The sequence below is a fragment of the Salvelinus sp. IW2-2015 genome, linkage group LG28 (assembly GCF_002910315.2).
Source record: "Salvelinus sp. IW2-2015 linkage group LG28, ASM291031v2, whole genome shotgun sequence".
Classification (NCBI taxonomy): domain Eukaryota; kingdom Metazoa; phylum Chordata; class Actinopteri; order Salmoniformes; family Salmonidae; genus Salvelinus; species Salvelinus sp. IW2-2015.
Genome location: NC_036868.1, coordinates 2,308,459 through 2,322,440, shown reverse-complemented (window position 1 = coordinate 2,322,440; position 13,982 = coordinate 2,308,459). Strand labels below are relative to the sequence as shown.

At 45.4% G+C, this 13,982-nt stretch overlaps 1 protein-coding gene across 1 annotated transcript in view; it reads right to left on the bottom strand.

The window, feature by feature from the left end:
• Positions 1 to 13,322, bottom strand: part of prep (prolyl endopeptidase) — a 23,986-nt gene extending 10,664 nt beyond the window's left edge. Inside the window, 11 exon segments of the mRNA XM_023974486.2 lie at positions 145 to 281; positions 1,456 to 1,559; positions 2,429 to 2,626; positions 4,649 to 4,840; positions 6,684 to 6,789; positions 7,184 to 7,305; positions 7,404 to 7,613; positions 8,103 to 8,233; positions 8,564 to 8,697; positions 12,638 to 12,712; positions 13,155 to 13,322. Coding sequence (XP_023830254.1) covers positions 145 to 281; positions 1,456 to 1,559; positions 2,429 to 2,626; positions 4,649 to 4,840; positions 6,684 to 6,789; positions 7,184 to 7,305; positions 7,404 to 7,613; positions 8,103 to 8,233; positions 8,564 to 8,697; positions 12,638 to 12,712; positions 13,155 to 13,196 — 1,451 coding nt within the window. The 5' untranslated portion in view covers positions 13,197 to 13,322.
• Positions 13,323 to 13,982: the final 660 nt, after the last annotated feature.

Sequence of the window (13,982 nt, the reverse complement as noted above, 5' to 3'; positions counted from 1 at the left end):
GACCTGGTGGTGGTACCTGTAGCTGGGGAAGTGACCTGGTGGTGGTACCTGTAGCTGGGGAAGTGACCTGGTGATGGTACCTGTAGCTGTGGAAGTGACCTGGTGGTGGTACCTGTAGCTGTGGAAGAGACCTGGTGGTGGTACCTGTAGCTGGGAGTGATTGAGATGTTGAACCCTCCGTAGCCGTAGAGGAAGGCAGGGTGAGAGCCGTCCAGCTTCAGGCCCTTCTTATGGACGATGAACATGGGGATCTCTGTGCCATCCTTACTAGGGTAGAATACCTGGACACACAGACACTGGGGCTTGTTGGTGTGAAAACACATACATGGTATCAGTCAATTCTGGTGGTTTGTATTAGTATAGATAACCATCTAAATAAAGAAGACCTTTTAGGAGAGGTGCTGAACAACGGAAGATAAAACTATACATAAGAAAAATCTATTGGCATACTCATCGCTCCTTCCTGTCGATATATTTGACCAATGTTTCATCTTTAGCCTAAAAATTGGTCAAATATATCCACCGCAAGGACAGATGAGGGTGCAACTTTCTTTTTAATTTGTAAGGGATGCGTGTACACAGAGTGTACAAAACATTAGGAACACCTGCTCTTTCCATGACAGACTGACCAGGTGAATCCAGGTGAAAGCTATGATCCCTTATTGACGTCACTTGTTAAATCCACTTCAATCAGTGTAGATGAAGAGGAGACAGGTTAAAGAAGGATTTGTAAGCCTCGAGACAACTGAGACATGGATTGTGTATGTCTGCCATTCAGAGTGTGAATAGGCAAGACAAAAGGGCCTTTGAACAGGGTATGGTAGTAGGTGCCAGGCACACCGGTGTGTGTCAAGAACTGCAATGCTGCTGGGTTTTTCATGCTCAATAGTTTCCGGTGTGTATCCAGAATGGTCCACCACCCAAAGGACATCCAGCCAACATGACAACAGTGGGAAGCATTGGAGTCAACATGGGCCAGCATCCCTGTGGAACACTTGACACCTTGTACAGTCCATGCCCCGACAAATTCAGAACACTTTAAAAGCCTCAAAGGATAAGATAATCCAACTTTTAAAACAAGTTATTTTTGTCTAGTTACAGCAGTCAACTAGCTAGGTAGCTGTTTAGTTTTCTAGAGCGTTCACTAATTTGTTGGTAAACAATTAACAAGCTAATTGACTACCACACGTTCTTGTCAAACTGTCAACGGAGTAGCCAGTAAGAAATATGCCGAATAACAGTCTACAAACCACTTGAGGGAAAATAAATCTAATTTGACTGTTCAGATAAGTCACGTTACCAAGAATCAGATTTGTATCTGATTTCAAACCACCTACAAAGGTGGCTTGAAATATCTGATTCCAAGTGCTTTTTGGCTGTTCAGAATGCAGGGGGAAAAAAGAACAGATTCGAACATGCCATTTTTTTTTTTTGAGTCACTTGTAGGTATCTTACCTGAGTGGTTTGGTAGTCGGAGGGGTCAAAGCCTTTGACGGTGACCTCGCGGAACACGTGGGGCTGCAGGGGCTCCTTGGTCAGGTCACAGTGGTAGATGATGGCTGGACAACAGAACAAAGACAGGGAGAGGACAGGTCATTGACTTGTCACTGTTTCACTACAGTATGATAGAAGATCCATACGGACTCCTGCAAGAACCTGTATGAGACTGTCTGATAGCATGAGCGATACCTGGCGGCGGGAAAGAGGTGAAGTTGTTGAAAGTCTTTGAGTGTGTGTGTGTGCGTGTGCGTGCGCATTTGTGAATGCATGTGTGTGTGTGTGTGTGTGTGTGTGTGCCCATGCCAGCATTCGTGTATCCACGTCTCCCTCTAATTCCCTCTTGCGTACGTCCGGTGAAGTCCACCACAGAGTGTGTGTGTGTGCTCTGATACCACGCCTCTGTCCCCGACACCGCACGCCTCTGTCCCCGACACCGCACGCCTCTGTCCCCGACACCGCACGCCTCTGTCCCCGACACCGCACGCCTCTGTCCCCGACACCCACCCTCTGTCCCGACACCGCACGCGCCTGTCCCCGACCACCGCACGCCTCTTGTCCCCGACACCGCACGCTCTGTCCCCGACACCGCACGCCTCTGTCCGACACCGGCACGCCTTCCCCGACACCGCACGCCTCTGTCCCCGAACCCACCGCTCTGTCCCGACACCGCACCGCCTTCCCCGACACCGCACCGCCTGTCCCCGACACCGCACGCCTCTGTCCCCGACACCGCACGCCTCGTCCCCGACACCGGCACGCCTCTGTCCCCGACACCGCACGCCTCTGTCCCCGACACAGCACACCGCCTGTCCCCGACACCGCCACGCCTCTGTCCCCGACACCGCACGCCTCTGTCCCCGACACCGCACGCCTCTGTCCCCGACACCGCACGCCTCTGTCCCCGACACCGCACGTCTGTCTCTGATACCTGGCGACAGGAAGGAGGTGAAGTAGTAGAAGATCTCAGAGTCCCTCTTGCGTCCGGTGAAGCCCACCACAGAGCCCACGTCCAGAGAGAAGGTCCTGAGCTCCTCCCCCGAGCTCAGACGGTACATCTTCAGCACGTTCTTCACGTCGTGCAGGAAACACACAAAGAGGAGGTTGTTGTAGGTACAGGTGGCAAACACTAGAGAGGGGGAGCGCAAGACGGGGTTTAGTCAATCTAAAAGTTTAAAAACCATGATCACCTAGACAGAGTATTCCTAGACAGAATATGGATGTTATTTCCTGTTAGGATCTGTTTTAAACCAACTGTAAATATAAACTGTTACAGAGCCTTCAGAAAGTATTCACACCACTCGACTTAATCCACATTTCGTTGTGTTACAGCCTGAATTCAAAAAGGTATTCAATCCAAATCTCCCCCATCTACACACAATACCCCATAATGACTAAATGAAGACATGGTTTTAGAAATGTTATTGAAAATTAAATACAGAAATATCTCATTTACATAAGTATTCACACACGAGTCAATACTTTGCAGAAGCACCTTTGGCAGCGATTACAGCTTTGAGTCGTCTTGGGTATGTCTGCATCAGCTTAGAGTCGTCTTGGGTATGTCTGCATCAGCTTAGAGTCGTCTTGGGTATGTCTGCATCAGCTTAGAGTCGTCTTGGGTATGTCTGCATCAGCTTWGAGTCGTCTTGGGTATGTCTGCATCAGCTTWGAGTCGTCTTGGGTATGTCTGCATCAGCTTAGAGTCGTCTTGGGTATGTCTGCATCAGCTTTGAGTCGTCTTGGGTATGTCTGCATCAGCTTTGCACATCTGGATTTGGGGATTTTCTTCCGCTCATCCTTGCAGATTTTTTCAAGCTCTTAAATTAGATGGGGAGCGATGGTGAACATCAATCTTAAAGTCTTTTTACAGATTTTCAAGTCTTGGCATTGGRTGGGCCACAAAGACTTTCACATTCTTGTTATGAAGCCTGTATGCTTGGGGTCATTGTCCTGTTGGAACGTAAATCTTCACCGCAGTCTAAGGTTGTTTGCACTCTGAAGCAGGTTCTCATCAAGGATTTGGCTCCATTCACCACCATGCTTCACAATAGGGATGGTGTTAGACAGGCGAGGTGCTGTGCCTGTTGGCCTCCAGAGCGGGTTGCATTTAGGCCAAATAGTTTCCTTTTTTTTTTATCCCTTTAGACCACAGGATGTTTTGCCTTATGCTCAGTCTTTCACGTGCCTTTTTGCAAACTCCAGGCATGCCGTCATGTGCCTTTCTCAGGAGTGGCTTCCATCTGGTCACTCTCCCATAAAGTCCAGATTGGTGAAGTGCTGTAGAGACTGTTGTCTTTCTGGCAGGTTCTCCCATCTCAGCCAAGGAACTCTGTAGTTCTGTCAGTGTTCATTGGGTTCTTGGTCACCTCCCTGACCAAGGTCCTTCTTGCCCGGTTGCTCAGTTTAGAGCTGGCCGTCCGACCAGGCAGTTCCATATTGTTTTCATTCCCCAATGATGTGCTCTTGGAAACAGTCTAGACATCGTTTTATACCCTCAACACAATTCTATCTCGAGATCTATGGACAGTCCCTTGGACTTCATGGTATAGATTCTGCTCTGACATGCACTGTCAACTGTGAGACCTTATATAGCCAGGTGTTTTCTTTCTAAATCATGTCCAAACATTAATTGGTCACAGGTGGACTCCAATCAAGATGTAGTGACATTTGGATGATCAAAAGAAATTGGATGCACATGAGATTCATTTGGAGTGCATAGCAAAGGGGTGTCAATACTTATGTCAATGAGATATTTATGTATTTCATTTTCAATAAATTAGCAATAAATGTATAAATGTTTTCCCTTTGTTATTATGAGGTATTGTGTGTAGATGAGTGAAAAAATACATTTGGATTTCAGGCTGTAACAACAAAATGTGTAATAAGTCAAGGGGTATGAATCTTTTCTGAAGGCTCTGCATGTCTTCACTGTTTGCTCCTACTGCCAAAAAGTGATTATCTAAATTATCACAAAAAGTGATTACCAAATGATCTATTTCACCTTTAGCTATACTAAAACATCCCTTATTGAGAGCAGAAAACAGCGGACATTACTTTTTCCTTTTTAGTGGATATTCTTGTTGTCGAGCTATAAAGTTAGCATATTATGTTGGTAAAACCATCTCCTTTCATTCAGTCTGTGACCTACCGATGACGTCCTTGTCATGCTGGGGGATGAGCTCCTTCCAGTTGGCCTGGGCGGGCTGGGCGAAATCGATGTTGATGAGACGGTAACGTGGGGCCACCAGGTTGGTCTTGAAGGTGAACACCGTGCCCTCGTTGGTCACATACTCGTACTCCGCATCAAAGTTGTCTATCAGCTTCACCCACGGCAACAGGCCTGGAGGGGAGAGAGATAACTTGGCATCTTCAACTAAGCTACAGTCAACTAAACAAATTCTCTTGGCAACACATGGGGAGGGCCAACCAAGACATCGACAACACGAGAGTCACAACACACTTACAATACATTCACAACACAATACATTCACAACTAGGGCTGTTACGGTGACCGTATTACCGCCAAACTGGCAGTCACAAATGAAGGCAGTCAAATTCCACGTGACCGTTTAGTCACGGTAATTAGGCTTCTCCAAGCTCTGATGCTGCTGATGGTCATTAGTAGCCTACCAAACTTGCTAACTGCCTGGTACTCAGCACTCTGTTGTCCCTCTAATCACTCTGACATCAATGAAAATGTTGTTGTTTTTTACCTTTATTTAACTAGGCAAGTCAGTTAAGGACAAATTCCTATTTTCAATGACGGCCTAGGAACAGTGGGTTAACTGCCTTGTTCAGGGGCATAACGACAGATGTTTTACCTTGTCAACTCGGAGATTCGATCTTGTAACCTTTCGGTTACTAGTCCAACACTCTAACCACTAGGCTACCTGCCACCCCCGAAAATCTGATCGAACACTTCAAGCATGAGCTCATGTTGCGCAACATTTTTATAGACTATGCAATTGTGTGAGAAAACAGAGATAGCTGATGGGATGCTATTTTTAATGGAGGCTTTCTATAGGCTAAGCCTTCTATATTGATTTATCAACTTTCCTAATATTAAGCATTTTGCTTCTCTTTACAACAGGAGTATTGCCTACCTGGCTTGCATGAAAATTAACCACGGGAAAAATGTCCTCCATTTGCTATTTAAGTGCATAGATGACATTAATTATTTTCCGCTGCCCCTGTTTCGAGGCATGATAATGGTATTTTTTTCTCCCCAATTTCATGGTATCCAATTGGTAATTGCAGTCTTGTCCCATCGTTGCAACTCCCATACGGACTCTGGAGAGGCGAAGGTCGAGAGCCGTGCATCCTCCGAAACACAACCAAGCCGCACTGCTTCTTGACATAATGCCCGCTTAACCTGGAAGTCAGCCGCACCAATGTGTCGGAGGAAACACTGTACACCTGGCGACTGTGTCAGAGTGCATTGCGCCCGGCCCGCCACAGGAGTCGCTAGAGCGCGATGGGACAAGAACATCCCTGTCGGCCAAACCCTCCCRTAACCCGGACAACGCTGGGCCAATTGTGCACCGCGCCGCCCCAAGGGTCTCCCGGTCGCTGCCGGCTGCGACAGAGCCTGGACTCGAACCAGGATCTCTAGTGGCACAGCTAGCACTGCGATGCAGTCCCTTAGACCACTGCGTCACTCGGGAGGCCCCGATGCCACAGAATTCTAAGCAAATCTTGTCTGCTAAATGAACTAGTGTAGCCTACAGCCATTTGGCATAGCCAGACCTAACATAAGGACAACTCAGAGTATGCTATTCGGTCCTTCTGAAATAGACAACATTTTCTTCATATCATGTTTCTTTAGACCTGTCTAAAATAATGGATTTATTAGGCTTTTTAAAATGTAGATGTTCCAAAGGTCTGTAGAAGCCAGGAGTTGCTAAATGTGATAATGTTAATTAACAGTCAATTACCATGAGACCGCCAGTTATTTGCTTGACAACCTCCGGCTGCCGAAATGTCATGATCGCCACAGCCCTATTCACAACACAAGACATTGACAATACAAGACATTCACAATCTATAGTGGATGTTCTTGATAACACATCAAGTCAAAGCCTATGCCCTACAACAAATATGGTGGCCGGTCAGTGGATGGTGATTATGCGTTAAGGAGACTAAAGAGAAAGACTGKTCTGATTAGGTTGTGGTGTGCATGGTACCTGTGATACCCTGAGGAGTGGTTTGAAGGTCACAGTACCACAGCCGGTTGACCGGGTCACAGCCCTCCCTGATGGACAGCAGTACGTAGCGCCCGTCATCTGACACCTGGAGTGAGATCACACACGGACACCTTTCAGAATGCTAATACAACACTGTGCCGCTAGCGCTAATCAACCAGAAACCTACACTGATGACTAGAGGCATTATGACACGATAATCAGGATTCTAAATATCAGGGACATAAGACAAGAAATACAAGTCAGATTCTGTGCTGTCCACTTCCCTCTATGGACCTAAAGGGAGAGGACTGGTGTAACACAGATGGTGGAAACTCACTCACGAGTACAGACTTCAGGAGAACGATAGATATTAGGATACACGCTATGTCTCCTCAAAAGGGTACTTGGACTAAAGTTAAGAACCATTTCTGCATTGTCTAAGAGATATGAGACAGTCAAGTCCCGGTCTGTTTAGTGTCTAGCCAAGTCCAGCAGCGTACCTCGACCCCACTCATCCACTTAGGGTGGTCGGGGAACTCTGCACACAGGCAGTCCTGAGACTGGGGGGTCCCCAACACGTGGAAGTAGAGCTTCTGGTGCAGGTTCGTGGACGTCTCAGTGCCTAGAGGAGAGAGACAGTAAGTAATGTGTTCATACATTTAACTAAAACATGAAATGGAACAAACTAGTTCCCCTCTAAATATCCAAACATCCCCTCACCGTCACTTTTGCCCTCCTGCTTGGGGTAGGAGTTGTAGAAGAGGCCCTTGCCGTCATGGGTCCAGGACATGCAGCTGAACTTGACCCTCTCCAGCCGGTCATGTAGGGCCACGGCCCCCTCCACCCGCAGGAAGCGCATCTCCACCCAATCAGAGCCGCTGGCGCTGGTGCCGTATGCCAGGTACTCGCCGTCCTCTGAGAATGCATAACCTGAGGGACACAAGTAGCGCTTAGTCAGAGAAATCATTCACATTATGAATAGTGTTGAATATATTCATTTACAATGCATTGTGAATAGTGTTGAATATGTTCATTTATAATGCATTGTGAATAGTGTTGAATATATTCATTTAGAATGCATTGTAAATATATTCATATTGCGTTTATATACACATCATTGGCAGGCTCTAGTAGCTACTGTATTTTAGTGCCAACACGAGCTGTACTGGCTCATAATTTTACTTTCCCTTTCACATGGTCCTTTCCAGCACGGTTCCAGCAACTGTGGTAGATGTCTAAACATGCCAGTGCAGCGTAAAGGGTGATACAGTATACTGGTAGATTCTAGGCTGTTCAGTACAGCAGAACGTGATGTCAGAAACACACGTGATGAAGGAAACCTTCATCTGTACAGTATTACAAACAAGACAATATTCTACATCATAATGAGCATTGCTTGACCATCTTTCCGTCCCCCACCTCGTAAAGCGACAGTCCCGTCTTCAGAGAAAGTGTTTGGGTCCAGGAAGACCGTGGGCTCTGCCTCTAGACTCTCCTGAACATACATTACACTCTGGTTCTGGAGGCCCGTGTTGTAGAAATGGAAATACCTGCAGCGGGGGGGAGGGGGGGTAAAGTGTCAGCACAAAGCCAAGGAAATAAACTACCCAAAAGACAACAGTCTCCATCTTTAGGGGAAGGCTGTATTTTGGCTCATCCTCAATTAATCTTGCCTCAAGTCCTCTCTCCTTGCTTCCTTCTTAAAATGCATTGGACAAGAAGGTACACGAGGAGGAAGCTTGGACCTCCCCCTCCACTACAGTTGAGAACGAGGCAGAGATAGGATGTGAGGAATCACGGAAAGACAAATTGAGAAAAGTCCAAAACCTCCATGTACCGCCTCAAGTCTCCCCCTTTCTTTCATTCTCTCCCCCTCTCACCTGCTCCCCCTCTTAAAGGGGCAGCTGTATTTGGGGTAGTCGTAGAGCTCCGTCATGCGCTCCTTGAACAGGTCCCGCACCTCACAGCGCTCCAGGTAGGGCAGCGTCAGCTGGTTCTGAGCATTGACAAAAGCCTGGGAAGAAACACAAGACAAACTCAGCAAAAAAAGAAACAGGACCCTGTTTTCAGGACCCTGTCTTTCAAAGATATTTGGATTTTTACAAATTAACTTCACAGATCATTGTAAAGGGTTTAAACACTGTTTCCCATGCTTGTTCAATGAACCATAAACAATTCATGAACATGCACCTGTGGAACGGTCGTTAAGACACTAACAGCTTACAGACGGTAGGCAATTAAGGTCACAGTTATGAAAACTTAGGACACTAAAGAGGCCTTTCTACTGACTCTGAAAAACACCAAAATAAAAGATGCCCAGGGTCCCTGTTCATCTGCGTGAATGTGCCTTAGGCATGCTGCAGAGGTATGAGGACTGCAGATGTGGCCAGGGCAATAAATTGCAATGTCCGTACTGTGAGACGCCTAAGACAGCGCTACAGGGAGACAGCTGATCATCCTCGCAGTGGCAGACCACACGTAACAACACCTGCACAGGATTGGTACATCTGAACATCACACCTGCGGGACAGGTACAGGATGGCAACAACAACTGCCCGGGTTACACCAGGAACACACAATCTCTCCATCAGTGCTCAGACTGTCCGCAATAGGCTGAGAGAGGCTGGACTGAGGGCTTGTAGGCATGTTGTAAGGCAGGTCCTCACCAGACCTCACCGGCAACAACGTCGCCTATGGGCACAAACCCACCATTGCTGGACCAGACAGGACTGGCAAAAAGTGCTCTTCACTGACAAGTCGCGGTTTTGTCTCACCAGGGGTGATGGTCGGATTCGCGTTTATCGTCGAAGGAATGAGCGTTATACCGAGGCCTGTACTCTGGAGCGGGATCGATTTGGAGGTGGAGGGTCCGTCATGGTCTGGGGCGGTGTGTCACAGCATTATCGTCATTGCAGGCAATCTCAACGCTGTGGTTACAGGGAAGACATCCTCCTCCCTCATGTGGTACCCTCCTGCAGGCTCATTCTGACATGACCCTCCAGCATGACAATGCCACCAGTCATACTGCTTGTTCTGTGCGTGATTTCCTGCAAGACAGGAATGTCAGTGTTCTGCCATGGCCAGCGAAGAGCCCGGATCTCAATCCCATTGAGCACGTCTGGGACCTGTTGGATCGGAGGGTGTTCTGTGCGTGATTTCTGCAAGTTCCTTGGAACTTGCAGGTGCCTTGGTGGAAGAGTGGCGTAACATCTCACAGCAAGAACTGGCAAATCTGGTGCAGTCCACGAGGAGGAGATGCACTGCAGTACTTAATGCAGCTGGTGGCCACACCAGATACRGACTGTTACTTTTGATTTTGACCCCCCCTTTGTTCAGGGACACATTATTCCATTTCTGTTAGTCACTTGTCTGTGGAACTTGTTCAGTTTATGTCTCAGTTGTTGAATCTTGTTATGTTCATACAAATATTTACATGTTAAGTTTGCTGAATAAAAACGCAGTTGACAGTGAGAGGATGTTTATTTTCTGAGTTTATGAACACCACTGCAATGACCACTAACTCACAGAAGGTGGGGCTGGTTGCAACATCTACGCAGCTGATCCTAAAATAGGGGTCGCCTGATATGAAAATGGGGGATGTGGGAGAATTTCCAAAATCCTGGTAAAAAAATATATAATAATTGTCTTCGTCTCTCAAAATAATTTTAATGTGGTTAACCTTAAAAACCTAAATGAAAATTATTCAAATATAAAAGTAAAAATTCAACCAGAGAGTACCCTTAGGTAGTGGGAAAAGGCCACTGTGAATGGCTCAGCCCACTACGCAAAGAAACCACAAACTATTGCAGAGACTGATATTACCGGCCGCAATTGATATGGTGAAAACAATGTGTGGGGAGGCAACGGCACAGAAACTCACATCAATACTTCTGTCAGATAACAATGTGAAACTAACCATTTATGCTATGGCTAGCAATCAAGAGGAAAATGACTGAARGACTCAAAAACTCCCCTCTCCAAATGGATGTTAGCTGTGAGGGCCGAGATGCCCAAGCATTGACTTTTGTTCACTACAGGTGTTCTCTAAGAGGACATATTGTTCTGTCTCACAATTCCCGAGCATGAAACGGCACAGGGGATGTTCAGTGTGCTGCATGGCTATATTGACGAAAAACAGATTCCATGGGATTGAATGGTGGGCTTTTCCACAGATGGGTCTACATCTATGGCGGGACGGCGGGCAGGCCTCTGCATTCTAGTTATGAATGTGTCTCCCTCTGCCATATGGACACATTGTATGATACACTCACTGAATTAGAATGGATACACCAAAAGCAACCTGTGGAAAAAGAGCTGAGCGCAGAACTCGGAGATATGCAGCAGCTAACTTCGATTGTAAACTACATCGTGCACAAACTGTTCACAAAACTACTGTATGTGGAGATATGGGATCAGAGAAGGACAATGTTCTATTTCACACCGAGGCTTGGTGGTTATCAAAGGGGAGTGTTGAAAAGATTTTTTGAATTGAGAGGAACTGTTGTCATTCACAATGGATGTAAAAAAAACATGACTGTTGACTTTGTGGAATGAGAATAAAATGTGTATCTCCTTGCCTATGTAAGAAATATTTAGAAAGGGGGAAATACAAAATATTCTACATATGAGTGACCAAATCAGCAAAATTAATTTGACTGTGATCCTGGCTCAGTTAACATGCCGGTAAGTGAAACCTAACAGCTGATCGAGCTGTCATGTGGTCAAATGCTGCAGACCATGCATTCACGGGTCACTATGGAAGAGTTTTGGTTCCTGAGTCAAAGGGAATACTGTTCTGTCTCCCGCCGAGCATTAAAACTCATGGTACGCTGATTCAGTGCTCTCATCTGCATTAAAGACAAATATCGATCCAGGTTGGATGTGACAYGAGAGATGAGGGCGCACTGTCGACCAGGCCCCCTGAATTCGAGAAGCTCCGACGCAACATGCATAAAGCACACCCATCTCATTAGTGGATGTGAGATAAGAGAAATTATGTCAGAATAATTTGCAATTGATTCTCATAGCCCCACCTTAAAGTATGTGATGGTGAGTTGAGAATACAATCAGAAATACTGTTAGAATGTTTTGCAATTGACTGTCATAGCCCCAATTAAAAAAGTTAACTTGTTGGCTGTTAATTACATAATTTTTCACATGGTTGGGTCACGAGAATTTTCATTTATCAAAATGGGGTCATGGGTCAAACAAGTTTTGGATCCKCTGATCTATAGTGTCAGTAGTTCAGGGATCATCAACTTTTCATGAGGGAATGGTCAGGGACTGGAACATGATTACAAATCATTTGTAGACTGCAAGAAGCCCAAACAGATATAATAATGAACTAAAAATGATTATTATAAATTAAATTATTTCAAACCTTACTCACATTTATATACAATCACATATATAAATAAAATCACATAAATAAATACATTTGATTTGACATATCTTTATTATGTGCGGGAATACTTTGGAACAGATTTCCAAAATTAAAATCACTTGCAGTTGATTTGCTGGTATTTTTACCATCTTTTATGTACAAAAATAAACACTGTTCTTTAAATAACTTTTTGCTCAGAAGACTTGAGGGGGCCAAATAAAATCACTGCCAGCTCGGGAATCCAGCAGCTGCCTATATCAACGGTAAGTTTGGACATTCTAGGTATATGCCGAGTTAGTGACTTGACTGTCCAATATTTGTTAGACAATACAGACATGGGTCTTTGTCCTTGATTGTGGGAAGGAGTTGACAGTGGCACACAATCCACATTGGCCAATTAACTTTATACCTAGATAATGGTGCTAATATTACATTTCATGTGAATTTCTGTCACCAAATTGACACTAAGAACTCCCAGACAAACGTGCTGGTAACGTTGCCACAACATTCCTTGAGCCTGTGGTGCTGAAATACACACCGTATTTGGAGTGACATGACAGATAGCATTTACCTGCGTCTTCTCACTGTCTGGGTCCTCCAGCCAACTGTACGGGTCAGGAATATTGTTGCCATGGTAGTCATCCGCCTGTCAGAAATAACCAGCCGGTGAAATCCTGAATGTGCGCCAGCAGTCAGCCAACAACTTTGATCATTCATTCGTTTGCTGCTGGCTGTTATGTGATAACTAGCTAAGTTAAAATGACAAGCCTAGGCATGGCTAGCAGCTAACATGAAATAAAGCTAACAAAATCCTAGCCAGCTGGCTCATTCATTTGAGCTAACTATCCTACAAGATAAGTTAGCGAACTCGGTTGATATGTGCATTTGTTCAAATAACGTTACTAGCTAAGTTATTTTAGTAGCCTCAAAGCTATCCAACTAAATAGAGGGCTAACTATCAAGTGCCGGTACATGACACGCTCACTGGGTTATAAAGAACAAGCTAGCTAGCAAGTGGCTAGCTCCTCACCATTCACTTGAAAGCGACATGTCTAGCTAGATAACAAGCTAGTTAGCGTGTTACTTACAACTGCCTCGTCACGGTAAGCATGTGGGTACTGGAAAGACATTTTAGAAGTGACTGTTCGTGATTCCGTAATAAGAAAAGTTGTGTAAAAGAATGAATGACTGGTTTTGTTATGACTTTCTGGATCCGAACAAACATCAACTTGAATGTTGAAGCTCTAGCCAGAATGGATTTGCTTATTTATGCTGCGTTCAAACCAKGTGGAAATGTGGTATTTACCACATACGACTGGGGAAATTCAAGTAGAACGGCCCTCCAACTGGTAATTACTATATCATCACTGAACTCCGACTTCTCCCACAGGCTAAACTCTGATGTTACCTACTAAGGATATGACCTCGATATCAACATTTTCGGAAATTAAATACAACAAAACATTATTTATAAAAGCCATCTATTAATATGGATTTGTTCACAAGCATGATATCTGTGCTTTTAGTTTATGGTAGACGCAGCTTGTTTTCCATTAGCCCATCAGCGTTTCTCAACAAGTTCAAAGCACGTGACTGCATTAAACTCGTATTTGCGACTTAACTGGCAATTACCACCAGCACACGTGGMTATAAACGCAGCATTAGCTGGAAACAATCAAAAGTCACCTCCAAGACAGCATCCAGGTTGGCTGATAGGAGCGGTTGAGTCACGAGAGCGCTCCCTGTCGYTGGATTTGTGGATGGAAGAGTGGGTTTTGGACGGCTAAATTTGAATCTATAACGATGAGGCTATTTACGTGCAATATTTGAAAGTAAATACAAACAGTGGCGATTTTAGCATGTCAATTTTGGTTGGGCAAACAAACCAAAAATATGTAGATGCATGCCAGSAAAGC